Source organism: Hylaeus anthracinus, unplaced genomic scaffold (genome assembly GCF_026225885.1).
Source record: "Hylaeus anthracinus isolate JK02 unplaced genomic scaffold, UHH_iyHylAnth1.0_haploid 4, whole genome shotgun sequence".
Lineage (NCBI taxonomy): Eukaryota > Metazoa > Arthropoda > Insecta > Hymenoptera > Colletidae > Hylaeus > Hylaeus anthracinus.
Genome location: NW_026535289.1, coordinates 2278997 through 2299247, shown reverse-complemented (window position 1 = coordinate 2299247; position 20251 = coordinate 2278997). Strand labels below are relative to the sequence as shown.

At 37.5% G+C, this 20251-nt stretch overlaps 1 protein-coding gene across 4 annotated transcripts in view; it reads right to left on the bottom strand.

Moving 5' to 3' along the window:
• LOC128894529 (titin homolog) overlaps window positions 1-20251 on the bottom strand; it is a 99786-nt gene that overhangs the window by 74514 nt on the left and 5021 nt on the right. For 3 of the 4 annotated variants that reach the window (XM_054156313.1, XM_054156314.1, XM_054156316.1), the window contains exons 3-12: window positions 9598-9898; window positions 7849-8029; window positions 5218-5468; window positions 4683-4827; window positions 4104-4316; window positions 3652-3834; window positions 3382-3579; window positions 2767-2903; window positions 1871-2207; window positions 1116-1400 (exon numbers count right to left, since the gene is read on the bottom strand). In XM_054156313.1, coding sequence (XP_054012288.1) covers window positions 1116-1400; window positions 1871-2207; window positions 2767-2903; window positions 3382-3579; window positions 3652-3834; window positions 4104-4316; window positions 4683-4827; window positions 5218-5468; window positions 7849-8029; window positions 9598-9898 — 2231 coding nt within the window. Of the gene's footprint in view, window positions 1-1115; window positions 1401-1870; window positions 2208-2766; window positions 2904-3381; window positions 3580-3651; window positions 3835-4103; window positions 4317-4682; window positions 4828-5217; window positions 5469-7848; window positions 8030-9597; window positions 9899-15463; window positions 16560-20251 lie in introns of those variants that run through there. The other variant, XM_054156315.1, reaches the window with a different exon arrangement.

The window sequence follows — 20251 nt, the reverse complement described above, 5'->3', positions numbered from 1 at the left end:
TTGCCATTAATCTAGACCGATTTATAATGTTGCTAGTCTGAAGTACACGTGGAACATTTTGAATATTGGTTTCCACTTCAGCTTTCTTGGCGATCTCTCTCGCAGTGGCACACTAATTGGAAGCAGCGCGTATTATTGCTCGTGTATCACGCTCCGATAATGCTGCTGGCCTTCCTGTACTTTTTTTTGTTCCATACGCACATGTATCTTTTAGTAAATTACATATAACTTTTAGACTGCGACTGACTTCTTTTGCAATTTGGGTAATGGATAAGTTTTGTTTCCGAAGAGGTATAATCACACTTATTTCGCTTTCACTGAGCTTCTTTCCACGACCCATTATCAGAATAGCGATTTAACAAAGATCTGAACACAAATTAGACGTATTAACTCCGTGCAAATTCACGAAACACTGAAGAATATGGAAACATAGTTCAAGGGTGCTATCATTTTGTCTGCGTCGGATTATGTGTTCCTCTTCCAACAAAGAGAACTTATAGAAGTAAAGTCAATCTATGTTATGTTTACATATCCGTAGAAAGTACGCTATACATATAGCACAGAGTTTCCACGCTAGCATAATCTTAACACAAGATATTAAAGATAGCACAGGTGTGCTATCTTTTTGTCTGGGGGTGTAGAAAGGTGACAGTTTAGGAAATTAAATATTTCCTAATTTAATGTTCACGTTTTAAGGAGCGTTTTGTTCTTGGTAGTATAAGTATCAAGGGTGAACATATTTCTATCCAAGTTTTAAACCATGAGATTTTTGAAAATCTTAATTACGTTTTATTAATAAGTATAAGTTATATTTATAGAGCGTGGTATATATTTAATTAATAAGTAAAAGATATATTTAAAAAGTATGAATTACATTCAAGTAAAATTTAATTTGGCTAATGTTTGGTATGCAAATGTTTGTATATAGAATCCTTAAAAACTTCACGTTAAATATTTCGTAAACTATTAATCAACTATTATTAAAAGTATATACCTTCAGATCCAATATGTGAAGAACTATAAATGTGCAGAAGTTGATTAAAAAATGTGTTCAGGAAAGAAGGCTAACGAATTCTATCGACAATAATTAATTTGACAATTGTTGCTCCACCTACCTGTTACGTGTTCAGACAACTGATCGGCATACATCTCAACGATCTGAAGGGCTTCCTCCTCGGTGAGATCAGGTGTTTCGTAGAGACTGACGGAAACCTCCTTACCGTCAAAGCTGAAGGACACTTCGCCTCGATCGTCCAACGTGACGGAATGATCGGTTTGCGGTGTATCGTACAATTGCGATGTTCTTTCTTCGTGGATCGTTGAAAGCGACAAGTTTCTGGCGAGTTCATGGCCATTTGGTGACTGAACTTCCTTTGCTTCTTTCCGAACGGGGATTTTATCTGCGAATAGAACAACGCGACGAAGCCTCATTAAGTGGAAGTAGCTTGAACTATGAGTTTCTAAACAATTAAAAATTTCTAGCCATTTCTGATTCCTTGCTAATGCATTATTCGATGCTTTGCAGATATCCGATATCTAATATCGTTTTGAAATAGGCAATGCAAAGTTCGATGTCATGTAGTTTTTTAACAAATTCAAAGCCATCTTAATGGCAATGGTGGTAACTTAAACCCCTCTTAAGTTTACACGAACTACAGTATATTTCGATTTCACTAAAATCACCTATCTCAAGTGTAGAAGAAGAAATGTAGAACCTTTGTTTGTTACTTAGACTATACTCTAACGACGAGAAAGTAAATTAAACAATTTTTGTATTTTCTATGAAGCATATCTTTATGTTAAATTGTAAAAATCCTGAAACTCGATGTAAGTGTTTGATTTGAATTTTCCATATCATAGAGACTGTTACCTTCGAAGCCTAGCAGGGACGCTGAACTGCTGACGGTTCCCATGCAGTTGGTAGCCTCGCAGGTGTAAGTCCCTAAGCAACAAGTGCCATCTTGTCCTGAAATGATCCTGTGTATGTCGCCAGGTTTCAACTCGACGCCATCCTTGTACCATTTGAGAATTGGTTGCGGGACACCGATCACTTTGCACTCCAAGTTCACCGCGCCCTCCTCTGACAATATGGCGCGTAGACTCTCCAGAAACTTCGGCTTCTTGAAGTGCTTGGGAATGATTAATTTAAGGAAACAGGAAGTGACGCTGTGACCAAAATCGTTGGAGGCCACGCACTTCCACTCAGCCTGAATAACGAAAATGATCAGTGAATTAATATTTTCTGTTCTGTCGTTTTTATACTATAATATAGTATAAAGTATATAGTACAATATAGTAAAATGGTATTGGGCATTCAAAACAACGTACACATTTTAATGCATTTTTTGTTTCAGTAGATTTCAACCATTTTTAGATATATTTGTTCAATGTATTACTAACTATACTGCTGTACTTTACAAAATTTATTTGATTTCTTTTTCCAGATGTTCCATTTAGTCAACGCGATGAATGAATTTTTCAGATCACGTAATTTATCTATTTTTCAATATTTTTTATAGTCACTTCTTTTCAAATGTTTCATTTAGTCAATATGGTGAAAGAACGTTACAGGTCCCGATGATTGAATAGCATCATGTATTTTTCAATACTTTTTCGCCTTTTCTAACTTGTTCATAAGCTTTTCACAAGTTGTACAATAGTTTAAAACAAAACATGAATAGTTCGACTACAAAATGCATCAATGTCGGTATTATTTTTGTGCGTCCAATTGCATACGTTTCCTGAAGAAAGACATGTGTTACTTACTTGGTCGACGAATTCTAGTTTTCGTACGTCGAGGTGACACGTGCCAAGATTTTCCTTGGCGACTAGATATTTCTCGTTCTGTTCCACCTGCACGTCGTCCCTGTACCAAGAGAGGCTTGGCTCGGGGGCAATACTGACTGTAAGATTTATAAATTCGAGTATCACACGACTCATAGATCATTAAACTGGCGTAGAATGGAGGCACGGTAATCGTTCGATTCTAGAAGTGTCACCTGTGTTTTGTTTGCATGCTAGATCGTTCCAAGAATTGTTGTAAAATTTACTCTACGTCTCTAAATTTAATAAGTAGTCCTGACGTGAAATATAAGTTCTATAAAATTAATTCCTTAAAACAAATTTCTTGAAAAATCTTCACGAAACTACTTTTTTAAAATGAATTCCTCAGTTGACTTTTAATTCTTCTTGAAAGTGTAAATTGCAAGGGTCTACCATAAATTATTCAGTTACAAAGTTTAATGCAGTTTTAGATCTTGTTGAATCTCTAGAAAATAAAGTCTAGACCCCAGCACGTTTAGAAGAGTAAAAGAAATTAATTGAATAGCCGATGAAGAAATGTTCAGGATAAAATTAATTAAACGACCCACATGGGCTTACCTTGTACTGTAAATCGAAAATCATCGTTGATCCTCGCCTCGCAGCTCCTGAGGCCCTTGATGAACGTAGGTGGTTGATTCGTGCTCAACAGTTGCAGGCGTTCTTCTTCGTTCAGTTGATTCTGAATGTCTTCGATAGTTAATTCAGCTGTGCTCTTTGCTTCACCCATGCAGTTTCTCGCGATGCAACAGTAGGAACCTGGAAAGAAAATTGTAACGAAATAGGACGAAGAAGTTGAGAGAAGCACTTAAGATAGTGACGATAAGATACCCAAGGAGTTGGTCCCAGTTAATTGATAAACGTCTCCTGGCTTCAATTCCTGGCCGTCTTTGAACCACCTCAGCAATGGAGTGGGAAATCCAACGACCTTGCATTCGAAGGACACCAATCCTTCTTCGGTTAAAACGGCTTTCAAGCTTTCCATGAAACGTGGTTTTCTGTAATTCTTTGGAACTTTACGGGTCCAAGGAAAAATCGATTAGTTTGGGTTGTTTGTATTATTGATTTCATTAATATAAGAAAACAGTTGATAAGATAATAGGAATTGATAGAAGGCTACATTGTTTAGTAAAACAATATACATAGTAAAACAATAACAATTTAACTTTAACCAAGAGAGAAGTACACTCTTGTATAGGAGATCATGGAAAAGTGATATTTGGAGAACACTGGTGTGCAACATCATGAAAGAAAAACAATCATTCGTGTAATAAAATACTCACTGGACATTGCAACGTAGGAAGTAGTAAATTGCTTCATGTCTTCTGCACTCGTCGCGACGCACTTCCATTCGCCTTCATCCATGGCTTCCACGGGATTTACCTCTATAGAGTATCCACCGAGACCATCCTCCATCACGTGGTATTTCTCGCTGGCATCGATCCGTCCCTCTTTGTTGTACCACGTAATAGCCTTTGGCCATGGTGGTACTTGAACTATTGCAAGGTGATGTCGAGTATTGACAGAATCAAAAATAAACAACAAAAATGGTCAGAAAAGACAAATCAGCAAGCATAGATTAAATATAGAAAAGTCAAAACAAATAATGATAAATGTAGAATAATTACAGATCAAGAATCCAATTGTAAGATATAATTTAATTTTCTTTAGAAATGATAGAGAAATTGGTTATTTAACTTTTTTGTGTAGAATTTGATTCTCTTTAAAATTTATATAAAATGTTTCTTAAAATGATCACAAATGACGAATACACATGTATCAGAAAATGAAAAGTTTCTAAGAGAAAATAGTTAACATTCTAGAGAACTGAAGAAGAATCGAATTACGAAAGGATAATGTACCTTGACAAGAAAGTCGAAGTATTTCCCCGATTCTGCAACATTCGTCCTGCAGAATTCTCCTGAAAACAGGAAGAGGACCGGATGGCGTCAGAGAATCCGCTGGCTTTAAAGAACCTTCTCTGCTACCTTTTCCAACTACATGCACCTATCGAGTCGAACATAATAGATAATATATAACATTTGATAACATACATATAACCTCGTTTGTAAATGTAATGATCTTCGTATTAGGTGTTTGTGATGCCCATGATTTCATACTATTCCAATTGTTTAGAAGTAGCAAGTAAGTTTCTGGAGGGTCTCAATCAATAAGTGAAAAGAAAAATGGAAGATTGATTGAGAAAAAGATTCTGTTCAATTTATCCTTCAATTTTTTTATTAGAATTTTGAAATTGATATTCCATATCATGTAGAAAGAAGTCAATCTTTTTAATCTAAAATTACTGAACAGGTCTTTAAAACCAGGATGTTTAATTTTTTCTACAGTAGTTGAAGACAATTGAAGGGTGAGAAGGATATTATTCCAAGTACTCACTTTAGAAGAGGAATAAGCGACGCCCATGCAATTCACCGCCTCACACGTATAAATGCCAAGGGAGGTTGGGTCATCAGGATTGGCAGTTAGAGCGAAGACATCACCAGCCTTGATCTCTTTGTCGTCCTTGAACCATCTCAACACAGGAGTAGGCACACCAACCACCTTGCATTCCAAGGACACCGTACCAGTCTCTGTGAGGAGGGCACGAAGTTCCTCGACGAATTCTGGTCTTTTGTAGGCTTTTGGGACTGTGGATCATAAAAATTTAGTTTAACCGGTGCAAATAGATGTTCAAGGAATTACTCTTTCCCAGGGAAAGTACTCAAGAATCAATTCATTAAAATTAAATTGATGTATTTTAAGAAAATCATTTGGATAAGTCGTTCATTTTTAAAAATAGAAATTAATGCTTTAGGAATATATTATTTGATTTGATTTAGGGGTGATATTGATGATGATAGTGATGTCTTTTTTTAGTAAGTGTAGAAGAGGTGTATATTTCAAGGTAATTTCTTTTTTTTTATAGAATATGATACACTTTTCTGTTAACCTTCTAGACTAAAATAATGACTAACAGTTCAAAGTTATCTATGACCCCTTCATAATTTCATGTTTATTTTCAAAGTTAATCTCGAAGCATTGTGAAAGAAGTAACTAATTCTTGGAGGGATCGTTATTGGACTTCCACCACTCATTTCATCGCAATTTTCTACTTTAACTCGATCATCAAATGCGATATTCCACGTTTGCCCGTATAGTCAGAAATACACTACTACCAACAATTAGCGGGACACTTTAAAGCGAATTTAATTCGCCATTACAAGAATGTTATTTAGTCTTTGCGAAAAGAAATTATTTCTTGATTACTCATATGAATGTACTTTCGTTATTTAATTGTTGTCAAAGATGATGCAAAGAAATCAGACTATTATTGATAGTATTGATCGTTTCGTTTATTTGATTTCCAATAAAACAAGTAAACATCACCATTAATTCTGTTTTGATCAAGTTCCATATCGCGCATGTTACAGAATTAAGGATTTAAGGGATTGCTCCCTGTATTTGAGGCTTGACCTGAGTAAACTGGAAGCAAATCTTAACGGCCGACTTCTGTTCCTCGTTTCTACACTACTACCAACAATTAGCGGGACACTTTTTCAAACCGTCGTAACTGTGGGAGTTTTCAACCGATTGAAATGAAACTGCGTGAGGAGTACTTTTGAAGTGCCCCCTAGGCGTGTGTACAGTTACATTGGCGAGGGTTGACACGAAGGGGTTAATTCACCTTCCTAAAGAGGAGGGTGTAGAAAAACGCCTCTTTGAAACAGGCCAGGGATGACAGAAGAGGATGAAAAATTTTAAAAAAACTTTTGGGGCGACCCTCCTTGATGCCCTCTACAAAATTCACCCCTTGAAATCCTTCTTGGACAAACCCACCCCCCTAAACTCCCACCCCCTCTAAAATCCACAATTTTTGGACGACGGTCTCGATTTTGGGCTCAATGCATTCTCTGGACCCCCCTGATCAAGAAAATGGTATCACCTCTACCGTGCACCCCATAGGCACCCTTTGGGGGGTGGAACAGCTCGCAAATTTCCAACCCCCTTCATAAGGGAGCACTTTCACACATCAGGGGACGATGAAATTCGCCATGTTTGTTCTTGATACGTTAAGGATGAATGCCGAAAAGGTCTCATTGCGAAAACTGCCCCCAGAGCTGAAGGGAGGGGGCAGAGATAGAGGTGGTCCACCCCAAAGTGTAAGGGTTGGAACGATGTTTCGTTGCGTGGAACACATGTGGTACGGTCCAAGGCATTGGGACGACACAGTTTTGATATCTTTTCCCACGTTAACGCTGTTCGCGGATTCTGACGCGCGAATGCTTTATTAACAGATCCCCAAAAAATCAGATTTTTTGAATCACGCTTTCATTGTCAAATCGGAGCAGATTTGAAAGAGTATTAAGTGGGCCGGTTGGAAACGGAATTCAAAAGTGGTACGAGACCCTGCGCCCGTAGTGGTCAGCCCACGTTAAATTGGAGTCCGGTCTGGTCTGACCACGTACGGGTGCAGGCCGTCGCTCCGCTTCTGAATGCTGGCCCACTCAATACTCTTCGTGTCAACCCTCGCCAATGTAACTGTACACACGCCTAGGGGGCACTTCAAAAGTACTCCTCACGCAGTTTCATTTCAATCGGTTGAAAACTCCCATAGTTACGACGGTTTGAAAAAGTGTCCCGCTAATTGTTGGTAGTAGTGTAGAAACGAGGAACAGAAGTCGGCCGTTAAGATTTGCTTCCAGTTTACTCAGGTCAAGCTCCAAATACAGGGAGCAATCCCTTAAATCCTTAATTCTGTAACATGCGCGATATGGAACTTGATCAAAACAGAATTAATGGTGATGTTTACTTGTTTTATTGGAAATCAAATAAACGAAACGATCAATACTATCAATAATAGTCTGATTTCTTTGCATCATCTTTGACAACAATTAAATAACGAAAGTACATTCATATGAGTAATCAAGAAATAATTTCTTTTCGCAAAGACTAAATAAAATTCTTGTAATGGCGAATTAAATTCGCTTGGACATTCAAATGTGGTAAATGATAAAGGGTACTTCTTACCGATCACCGTCAGACGGGAGGCGCAAGAAGATCTGCCGCTTCGATTTTCCGCCATGCAGGTCCAGTATCCTTCGTCCTCGATCGTGACAGGAGCCACGTCGACGCAATAGAAATTCCCTTCGTGGACGAAAGAGAATCTCGAACCAGCGTGAACCTCTTCGGCATTTCTCTGCCAAGTAATCTGGAATTAAAAAACAACGGCTACGTTGAATGATTTAAATGACTACGGTGCTCGCTGACGTCAGCGGTTTGTCAAACACACCACGCGTTAAAGAAAACTCAACGGTCAGGTAGATTCATATGATACCCTCCACTTGCCATGATCTAACTAAAAAAAAAAAAAAATAAAAAACGTAACTTATGTGAATGCAATTAATTTTCGAAGCATTTCATTAAGGGGGTATTCTACATAGTTTAGAGCGTCAATTTTCAGGTACTGTGTTGAATTTTTTGGCAGATGTATTTTTCAAGTTCTACATATAAAGAATATATGTATAAAATAAAATTTTGTTTGAAAGCACCAGTTTGTAATACCTTCTTGAAGACACTGTGACTGTTTCAATGTATAATTCTTTTCAGTCTAGCAATATTTTTGTCCTCAATTAAAATTCATTTCGATCAAAATATGAAGTCCAACAAGATTTCTCGCTTAAGGCTCTAAAGTCGTGCTTTTACTTTTTACGCATCTAGAGAATTTTCGTTATTTTTTAAAACGTTACGCAACGTTGGCTGGAAACCATTACTATGGAAAACGACCATTTGGAGGTTTACGAGCGAACGCAGATTTAGCAGATCGGTGGGCATAGTTTCAGGGATAGTGTACGTGCGCGCGTAATAATAGTCGTAATACGACGCATAAGACCGCGTAACGATCTTCGTTTTCTCTTATTCGTCTCAAGCTCGGGTCATGGACCTCTGCGGGGTCCCTTTTAGTGCGATACGTTTCCTGCTTCGTCTGCTACCGAGACAGAAGAACCACCAGAAATTCATGGCTATAATTCACCGACTGATTTCGCTACACCCTTCCGGGTAATCACACAAATTGGCACGGATTCCGCGTTGTCTTCCTCGACTAATCAGCTTTGGAACTTACGAGGTTCTTCAACTTTTTTTTGGCATTGCAATTGTTGGAACCATTAATTCTTTGCCTAGTAATCTAGGTTATTATTTTGATAATAAAAAGTGATATTAAATTTGTTGTTTTAAAAACAAAATTTACAATCTTTTTTGCAATAATTCGTGAACTAAAAGGTTATAAACTTATCCCTTGAGTAATTGCAATCAATTTGAACTATGAGGCATCTCGTAGTTGGCAGTGAATGGATTAATATGACTAGCAATTTCAATGTAATTTTATGAACAAATGACCTTTTCTTCCACAACTATTAATTTAAAATTCGAACCCTGTATGTGTAGTTGTAATTTTTCTATAACTACCGAAATTTCGATTCGATTTGGATGAAAGTTTGTTTAAATGTTCTTTATGTTTTAACGAAAAATACCGGCTACTTAGTTCACGAATATATTAACCATGATTATTATTAGGTATTTTTAAATGTCGCAATTTATAACGAAGTGGTTCCCACTTTTTTCCTCAGGTACAGCCACCTTTGATATCTATCATAGCACTGTAAATATCTATTCACATTCGACATTTATTTGTGATTTTTCTATAGTGTTTATAGCGTTCACATTCGACGTTTATTTGTGATTTTTCTATAGTGTTTATAGCGTTACGAGTTATGTTACCGTCGGTGTCGTCGAACTTCGTATTTCCACGAGGAACCTGGTCCTGGTGCCGACCTTGACCGCAAGATCGGTGAGCCTTCGCAGGAAAACTGGTGGATCGCCCTCCTCGGAGATGGGTTCGTCGACTTTGAGGTGAATCCTCTTCGAGGATCCCTTGTCAAATCCTTGGCCGACCCTCGTCGCCACCAAAGCATAATGACCTGTGTCGTCTTTTTGTGATTGAGTCAACGTCACCTGGACGACGTTGCCTCTCATCTGAACGCGATATCGATCGGATTGCAACGGTACATCTCCGCGTGTTCTGTAACCATACAACATGAGATAACGTTCAATCTTTTCACACTATTGAAATTTAACGCTCTGAGTGTCGAGGAGCGATATATCGAATTTACATAGAAAGAATAATACATATAGTGCAATACATACTGACATATTTCTGTGTAAATAGAAATCGAATTCTGCAATAACAAAAAAAAAGAATAATAATAGTGTTGCGAGCACTCTTTGGATGGATCCAAGGCCTGCTGGTGCTCGCGACCGGAACAAGAAGACAGCGAGAAGAAGGCGATCGGATTGATCGCCTGTGAAGCTGTCATATTCGAACAAGACGCCATTGAATGCTGACGTTCCGAAACTAAGAACACATTTAATTACCTTTGTTGACATTTGTATTGTACACACCTTATTATATATTCAAGTTACTCGTTAATCTTTAAAGTTTTCGTTATGCCAAACATAAAACATAACAATAGATTAAATCACTTATTTCAATTGACAAAAGTTTTAACTAAAATTTTTAAATTATCACTCCTTCAGAATACGATTGATTATAATTACTGTGTCACCAAGATAAAAAAATATAAATATTAAGTTCTATTATATAAACTATCAGAAAAACAACAAGACATCAACAAAACAGTATCTAGTGATTATTTAAAATGTAGGAACAGAAACAACGAAACGAAGCAGACCTACTCCAACGCATACCCTTAACAAAAAGATACATGGATCTTAGATCTAGAAGCACACGTGTTTGATCGTTCAGCGAGAAAGCAGAGAGGAACTACTTTCTATCGGAACGGGGGCGGTTTTGCAATCCTTAAATGTCAGTTTCTGGTTCCTCTCGGGGCGATGGCCGAGGTCCAATCGGACCGATGGTCATCGTCGCACCGTCTATTTGCTATTTCTTCGCTGCTGCAGACAGTTAGAAAGAACCCACATCTATTATTGCGGACTCATTCAGCCGTCCGCGAAACCGTGTTTGCGCAACTCGCGCGTCTGCCCGCGTAATGCACCCTTGATGATCACCGCCGATCGTCGCGCGTATGAGCGTCCGCTCGTCGACGCCGACGTATAGCGCAACGTGGCGGCATAGCGAACAGATCGGTACGCGGTGACGCAATGTCTATTTTGTCTGGGCAAGAAATAAATTCGGCGTTCCATAACCGCGATCAGGCCCCTTCCCGTTTAGATTTCACATTTGCAGAATCTTCTCTTGAAACATTTTTGGTCTCTTCATTTTTTTTAGAAAGAATATCTTATTGATTAGGTGTAGAAATGGATCCTGTCCCTTTATAGTCAATCATTTATAACTCTAGATTAAACACATAGACTTCCTCATCATTTTGCCATGCTGAAGTACAAATCTTCTAAGTCCTCAACTTGATCTCTATTGCAATGTATATATGCACATAACTTAAATCTCAACCTGATGGCCATTGCAATGCAACTATAGGAAATTTTGTTTATTATTATACTTCTAAAATTATTATAATTATCAAGCATATTTGTAATATGTTAGAAAAATAACGATAAGCAAAATTTGAAGGCTGCTGCACTTCGAAGATATACAGGTTGTCCCAGTTTTTTCCGGTCAAACTTTGCTAGCATGTTATACACGCAAAAGTAAGAAAAAAATGTTATATGAACGTATGTTCTTAAATGCTTTATTGAGGAGTTATATCTAATAATACAAAATGATAATGAACTGCCACTTTATCGACACAGCGTACGAACGTATATGGTGTATTCCAATGGTCATCAGATTGAAACTTATCTACCAGTACAGATTCATTTGAAAAACTGAAAATTTGTATTTCGACGTAACAAAATGAAAAGTAAATATTTCTACTTAAACTAGAGTTATAGTCCAAAGGTATAGAATTAATCTACACTTAATATAATCCACGTATACTGTGAGGAGACAATAATTCTGTTCCTACAATACATACAGTAGGTGGTAAATATTTTATAAAATAAGAGGAAAATTAATTGACGAAGAAATTGTGTTTCTTCTTACTTTTTTGAATTGTCAGGAAGGTATTGGAATCATAAATCATGTCTTGCAAAACCTTCTAGGCGAAAAGACACGTTTTTAAACCTTTTTATATTGTTTCTATTATTAATAAATTCATATATGTTTGTTGAGTATACGTAGGCCTGCTGCGCAGTGAAGTTAGCTAGCTGGTCTGACTAGGTATGAAACAATCTCCTGTCTCTAGCCTTCGCCTCCGTAGTATGAGCTAGGGGATTATACCACAATTGATCAGACCAGTTATCTGTCACTGCGTCGTACATTTGATAAAATGTAGTACATATTCATATCTAAGTCTTAGATCCATGAGTAATGATAATAAAGCTATCTCTTATAGACGTTTGATTTTTCTGACATACGGTGGTTGACATGGTTTTCCTTTCATAATGAGAAATCTATTATTTGGCACTGAGCCCTTTCGGTACTTCCCCTCTACGACTATGTATGTCAAGGTTAGACTTGACGTTTGCTTAGCAATTTTGATTTGTACCGAAACAGTTAATGATTCTTTCAATCTGGAGGACTTAACAATATTTTTGGCATGATTCACAGGACTGTTGTCCTCGACGCGATCGTTATTTTAAGATTGACATGACCGTCCCTGGGTTGTTTATCTATCGAGGCGTTTCACAAAGAGAAGAAGCAGTTAGGAAAAGTAGAAAGTCAGAAACAAAGGGTAGTAAAAGGGAAAAAGTAAGAATCGTGTCGTGGCCGTGCGTTCCTAATGAACTTGCGTCAATCGCACGCGGTTGCACCACTGATCTTTGGCCACGGTATTTCTAGATCGTTGCGAGATATTTCAAAGATCCGAACGATCGACGGCCTTCGAGAAATCCGTTCATACGCGCATCCTCGCGATCCTGCCGGGCATCGAACGGACAGTTTCTTTCCCTCTGGTCGTTTGTCGTGGTAAAAAGGTTGACGAAAATAGGGCAGTAGAGCAATGCCAAGTGTTTCAGCCGCTCTAGATCATTTGTTTGCCCGAAATACGTTGGAACCATGCAACCGATTTTTATTTAGAAGTCTCTAGGCGTTCGAAGACTTATGATTTTCGACCTCGAAATATCGAGGAATCGCTGTTTTATTGGTGTGCTTACTTCGGAACGTGGTTGAGTGTTAGAAATTTTTTCGAAGTCTAAATATGTATATTGACTATTTGACGGGAAGCCCAACATAAACTGACCATAAACGGATCTTAACAATTTAATTCTTACCTGAAATATCAATGGAATATTAAACTCTACAGTTTGAGTTTGGATTCTGTTTATTTTTAATGTGGCTACAATTTTTGTTTGCAAAGTAATAACGACGTAAAGAGTGCTTTGTGCGTGCATTATAAACGCCTAAGGTGTACCACGAGGAGATTGCATGCTTAGGGTTATAAATTGCATGCACTGTTTGAGAAATGTGTGTAAAATGTATGTATTAAAAAATACAGATTGATGAGGGTCAAGTGTATGGAAAACGTGTACAAGAAGTGTGGAGTATAGGAGAATGCATATAAAATTTTTGAAATAGATGTAGAATAAGTGTAAAATAAATGTTGAATGTGTAGATATTGTGGAATAGGTGAAAATGTGTAGAATTATTTTGGAATCTTCATAAGAAGAAGGGACTTTTCAAGCGCCACAGAAATGTATTGTTCTGTTCCTAAAAATTCATACTATTTCGATACAAATCTCATATAACTATACCATAGTTATTCCAGCCTTTTTCATTTTACATATTCTCCACAAGATGTATTTATGAAATTTGGGTAACAATAATATTATCATTGTAATATATAATGCAGGCGGCATAAGTCATATTTTATACCAAAATAGCATATGAAATTCCAAAATCAACACAGTGAACTTTGATGACACTTTTTAATAACAACACAAATTCCACAAATATTCCTTACATATTCCACACTTATTTCATACTTATCCCACGCATCATCCTACGCGCATTCTACACTTATTTCGGACGTTCCCCATATTCCACACACATTCCAAACAGATTCCTGATATAATGCAGAAATTGCGATAACTTTGCGAAAGAACAATTGTACCCTGACAAAAGAAAAGCAAAATTAAAGGTCAGACTGTAAAGTTTCATATTCCGTGAACAAACTTTATGAAAAAAAATACTTCGAATGAACTTTGAACTATATGCGTGAACTCAGATTTGAGAAATTTTAAGAATTTGACAGGTTCCTTCTTGATAAATAATCATGTAGCTGCTAGCCAAACAAATTGTTTGAGCTAGTTTGACAATACAATCAATCTTCTTAACTGTAGCTTGACTGCGTTAATTCGCTGCTTTAAACAACTTTGAGGTCATAACTAGTATAACGCAAGAATTACTTTGTCTTATTCTGTTAGTTCCTATCCTGTAAATAGAGCCAACTGTGCGCATAGCAAGTCGGTATTAAGATGAAAGCTAACTGTCGACCTAGCAACGAGATGTTAAGAATCTTTCCTATTAAGAACACTGGAAAGAAATGTTGTTTCTTTTAGATTCAAAAAAATTTTTAATAAATTTCTATTTTTAATCAATTATATAATCGCTCCCATTATCAACAGCCTTTTGCAATCTAGTGTACACATTTTTCAATGCCAAATCGATAAAAATCAATGAGCTGATGAGTGATAAACAAGTATTTAAAATTGTAAAACCGACATTAATTTCCAGTCTATCTTCTATAATAAATATAATCTTTTCCTTTATCTTATACTATATGTCTTTTTGCAATACGAACACAGTCTCCAACTGTATCTTCTTTCAACCTACTGTAACCCATTTCTTTATTTATTATATGCTTATTAATCATGTGTAATAAACGAACTTTTAAATAGTTTAGTCCCATACTTTTATTTTTAGTGGCCTTGGCTGAAAAATATTATATTGTTAGAAATAAATATTTTTGTATGTTTTAGTGTATTATGTGTCTTCTGTATTGTTCATGAAATAAAACTATCACATGGAGAGGGCTCCCATTAGATAAAACCCAATCATGGTGCACTCTTGACACATAATAAAAAAGTGAGTAAGTTTATATTTCTAAGGGTGTGAAGTCGTATAACATGACTATAACACTTCTCTTCATCATTCTCTGGCATCCCCACGAGGAATGCCAGTAGTTTGTACAATCAAACATAGCTACAACCTCTGAGAGCCATAATCAACAAGAAGGAACCTCCAATACGTTGACCGCCAAAGTAATACTCGTGAAAAATTCTACGAGGCTAAAGCTTTAGTTTAAGACGATTAGAAACTGCGTAACAATCTAACATTTTGTGGTAATACTTAATTTTCCAACGTCATCAAGTTTACGAATTGTCGCTAGATTTATTTTATTTATCATCTCACTATCGAAACCAGGTCTTTTAGTTCCTTAGTTAAAAGTCCTGTCACCCATATAATAGGTGACGTGGCGCTCAACGTGCTAAGCTATTATTAGTAGTTAGAGTCAAGATGATTACTCCCATCCTCAAACAAATTCAAACCAACAAAACACAACAATCCCCCCACGACAGAACCATCCGTTCGAATAATTCGCAACCCTACCGGTATGCCGATCCATCCGAGAAGGAACCCGTGATGGCGGGTTTGTTGCCATTGGCGCACTTGCAGCAGTCGCTCCCCATGACAGCCGACGATCGATCGTAGATCCCACTACCTTCAAGTCAAGATTTATCACTCGTGAACCAGTCACCACCTATCACTCGTGAATTCATCGAACCAAACATTTCGCGGGCGTTCCCCGCGTTCGCGAGTCAAGTGGCGTTTAACGAGGGACGTAAAGGCGGATGGAATCCTAATCGATGCATTGATTCCGAGTCCGACGATCACGTTGCCGCGTCGATATTTATTCGGATGATCGATTGGCATCCCCGTCGTGTTCGTCGTCGTCGTGGCGATATCGGTGGCAGACACGGTGACAGCGGTCGCTGAAATAATGCCTAATGGCGTCCTTTCGAGGACTGCGACCCTGACGAGACTGTTCGATGCTTTCACTATCGATGCCCGAAGTCATAGAAGCAACCAATCGATGATATAGCCACAAGTCCTTGGTGGACACTTCATCCACATGTCATTGTCGAGGATGAGATCAGTATCGATCTCTGTTGAGAGTTTCATCGCGAACTTCCTATCGATGATGATTGAGCCCACTCGCGGTCATTTAGGGGTGAAACTTAGTTGACAGGAGGATCGAAAGATGAGGGTACTCGATGGGGTTTGATTTGGAAAGGATGGTGTCCCAGAGGTGTGCGACAAGTCTGTTGGATGACTTCACTTTCTGTACCCGCAATCATAGAAGCACCGAATCGAATGAATGTCCACGCGTTCCCAGTGGACACTTCATCCACACGTCACAGCCGAGGAACTCCACGATGAGATCAGTATCGATCTCTACAGCTCGATTCATCGCGAACTTCCTATAGATGACGATTGAGTCCACTCGCGGTCATTCAAGGGTGAAAATTATTTGACAGGAGGATCGAAAGATGAGGGTACTCGATGGGGTCTGAGTTGGAGGGAGTTGCGTCCGATCGTCGAGCGATCGTCGCGATCGGGAGGTGTTGATCTCGATCGTTCGGACCTCTCTGCCCCCGATAGCGCGGCTCGATGACGTATTCGAAAGAAGGAGAGGTCCGAGGTGATTTTTGGCCGCTCGTCGATCGTCGCGACGCTCCCTCGGTAGACTGATAGCGGGATGCCAGCGCTAGGTCGTCCGCGCCCAATTTTCCACCTCCACATCCGCCAGCTTTCGCTATAGTTCGAAGAAAACTATAAGCAACGAGCGTAGAGCATCCTAGAGCCGGAATGTCCCAAGGAGTCAGCGCCTCTTTCGTCTTTTCGCGAAAATCTCGAGCTCGTTCGAATTTAGCCTGCATAGGGGAGCACGAGGGACGCTGGGGTGGAGAGGGGAGAGCGTAATCCCGCGAAGGAACGTCAAAGAGCGTCGGAATTTTCGTAACTCGCGAGAGGAACGCTTCCGTCGTCGTCGACGTTGGCGTCGTGGTCACGGAGCGTCTGAATGGTTGGGGGTGGAGGGGATCCGCTCGAAACGGATCGTCCACGAGAGACAACGAACAGTGAAGCACTAGACTTCGGAATTGAAGCTGTTACTTTGTCGGTTTAAACATAATAGAATGCTTTCGGTAACGGTTGAACGTAATCGGCTGATTAAGTAACGCACGAGAATGCCAACTATTTGACGTAGCAGCGAGAGGGAACTTCAGGGAAGTCTTTATATAAACTTCTTCAAAAGCAAGTCTTCTTTGGGAATTATTCCTAAGGAATTGAATGCAAATCCTGAATTCTTATTTCATGTCATGGTTATATGAATCTTAAAGAATATGATAATTTGTTTTCAATCATATACAGGGTTTTTCATTTAATACAAAATTGTTGAATATCTTATTTTTAAATCTTCATCACTACTTCACTTATAAAAAATTGATCCATTGAATATATACATATATTGAATTATTGAATCATTGAATATATGTATATACACCTGTATCTGTTACTCTGTTTGATCATACGTGAACTTCTAGTTAATATATTCCTAATCTTTGAATTTTTCTTTTACTCTGCACTTCTACATACTGGTACACGTGAAAAATTGGGCAAAATTCATTTTTTACAGGGCAACTACTAAACAAAATTGGAAGAAGAATAAAACATGCAAATGTGTGTTAAAAAATAACATTGTGTCATTTTTAAGATGTTCTATTGGTCTTATAGTAATCGAAGTTTAAAAGATATTTACTTACTATCAGGTAATACTGTACTTATTTAGTAATTGTATTTAAGGTTAAGTTCTGTGCAATATTGTAATGTGTACTGTTTGATTTCATTATAATTTGATTGCTAATATGGTCAGTAATGAGCATGTTGGTAATGACCCTTTAGGGGATTTAATAGGTTATTAAAAAAAAGAATTTACGTACAAAAATGTTGTCGAAGTGGGTTATTGTAGAAACGTGTAATTACGCATTCATCTTGCAAAAAATAAATTAAATCAAATTTCTCTGGGAATTACGGGTTAAGAAATTACGAATTTCTAGAATAATCGTACTCAACGATATTTTGGTACCTATAGTTTCGAAGCTTAGATCATTGTGGAATTGAAAGAATTTCTTAAAATGGCACTTAAGTCATTCGAGTGAGGCGCCATTTTTAACGCATGTATGTATGACTGAAGACAAAGTTTCTTAGTCTGTAAGAAGTATATAACCCTTATGTGAAGGAAGAAGGCAGGGCCTGTATACATTTCGCCAGAAATAATTTCCAAATGAGACTTTATTTTATTGTCATTTAACTGCGAAGCATGACTACTTTCACCTTCCAAAAAGCAAGACAATTTTGGAGAATTTTTAAAATGATAATTATATACCGTACAAGGTTCAATTTTTAATACATGAATATATATTTATTGAAGTGTGTCTTATAAAATTTGCATCGGAAATTATTAGATAATGGCGTGGCAAAGGATATGGATTGAAAATGTATCTTTTCAACTTGCCACCATATAATGTCAAAAACTGCTAGACCCATTGAACTTAAATTTAAATTGAATATTCTTATATATGTTATCTAAAATCTAGCAATGAGATATTCTCCATAACATGTTGTGAATACTACTTATCAAATTTTTAATGTTTCCGTTTGAGGTGAAAAAATTGAGCACAACTAATAAGCATTTATACGACACTCAAGGCAATTTTTAACTATTAGAAAATGAGTCATTATAAAGTCAAAACATTTAAAGAGAACCATATTTGAGGACCACAATTATCATATAAAAATGTTGTAATGAAATCACACTATTTGAAAAATAATGTGGTCCTACTGATGCACTCTAAAGACAGGCTAGGAAAACGCGAGCTGAATGAATCATAAGACGAATGATCTTAAAACGACAACAATTACTCCCATCGATCCGTCACCCTTGTCTTATTTAAGCAGCGAGGCTAGATGAGGTCATGTCTTGCGCTCCCAAAATAAGCATTCAAATGGCTATGCACCGAATCTTTCACCTTCCTAGGCAACCTGACAGATTATCGATTGTGCCCTGGATGGTACACATGTGGCAAGAGCAAATTTTTGAAAAAAAATAAATGCTTACATTACTCATATTTTTCTTAATTCGCCGGAAAGATAAATATTGTGTAACGACATAGTAAACATTTTCTTTCCCCTTTTAATTTTATAAGAATGTTCTCATCTGTGCTCTCAAACTTCTTCAATATGATAATTAAATGAAAACAAAAGAAATATGAATATTAAATATCAAATAATAAACTGTGTACTATACATTTATTTTCATGACTCTACATATGGCCCTAGCATTGAATCATTTGTGCATCGTGTACCAATATAGAAGAGCACTATACAACTAAAATTTAATTTTTGATAGATTCGATATAGCGGATATATGCGTGATAAATTAATAGCTGAATAAATTCAGGCGTATTCTGCATCTGAGTTTTAACCATTTTTCCCAATGTGATCCTTTTCAGTAAACGTTGGTTTCCGAAATAAAAATTTATGAAGGCTTATGGAACCGAAGATAGAGAATAGAATAGTATTTTCTCTAGTCTATGCCGATGTCAACCACAGCTTACAACTTAGGAAATGATACATATTTTGTGTACTTGTCTCACGACTGAATTAAAATCTCTACTCGTTTTCAGTTAGTATTTACTAGTTTCATAATGTACCATTCCAAGAATCAGTCTTTGTGATACGTTTAGTACCATTTCCCTCCAAATCCTGACATGCTAACGTAATTTTACAATTTGATTTGGATTCAGCATAAGGAACTCCACGTGAAACAATAAGTTCCATTGAGGTCCTCAGAATTGTGTTGAATTGTGTAACCTATTCATCCTATGCAAAAACCTGCAACGAGATTACACGAGTCGGGAGTGTAAATTGGTCCTCTGCGAAAATTAAGTGCGCGACAGCTCGAAATAAACTGCGTTTGATCCTTGGCACGTTTCAAGGTTTTCGCCGAAATTAGGGCCAATAGTCGAGAATGAACGATAATACGTGAACAACAACGCGCGATGAATTGTAGTAGAAGAAGAATGAATGGTGGGGAGTGAACTTGATCTGCGGAGGTACCGATAACGTCGACTTCCTTTCAATTTCCTTTTACTCGATCGATTCCTGCAATTTTGCCTTCGTACTATAATTAGTTTTATTGCATAATTAGTGTCGCATTTGCGTTGGGATAGATTTTAATAAAATTAAAGTAGAAGAGTGCTAACAAAATGTCCAGAATTCGAGATAGCTATCACTGGGAATGAAAAACAATGGATTAATTATAATGATTTTATG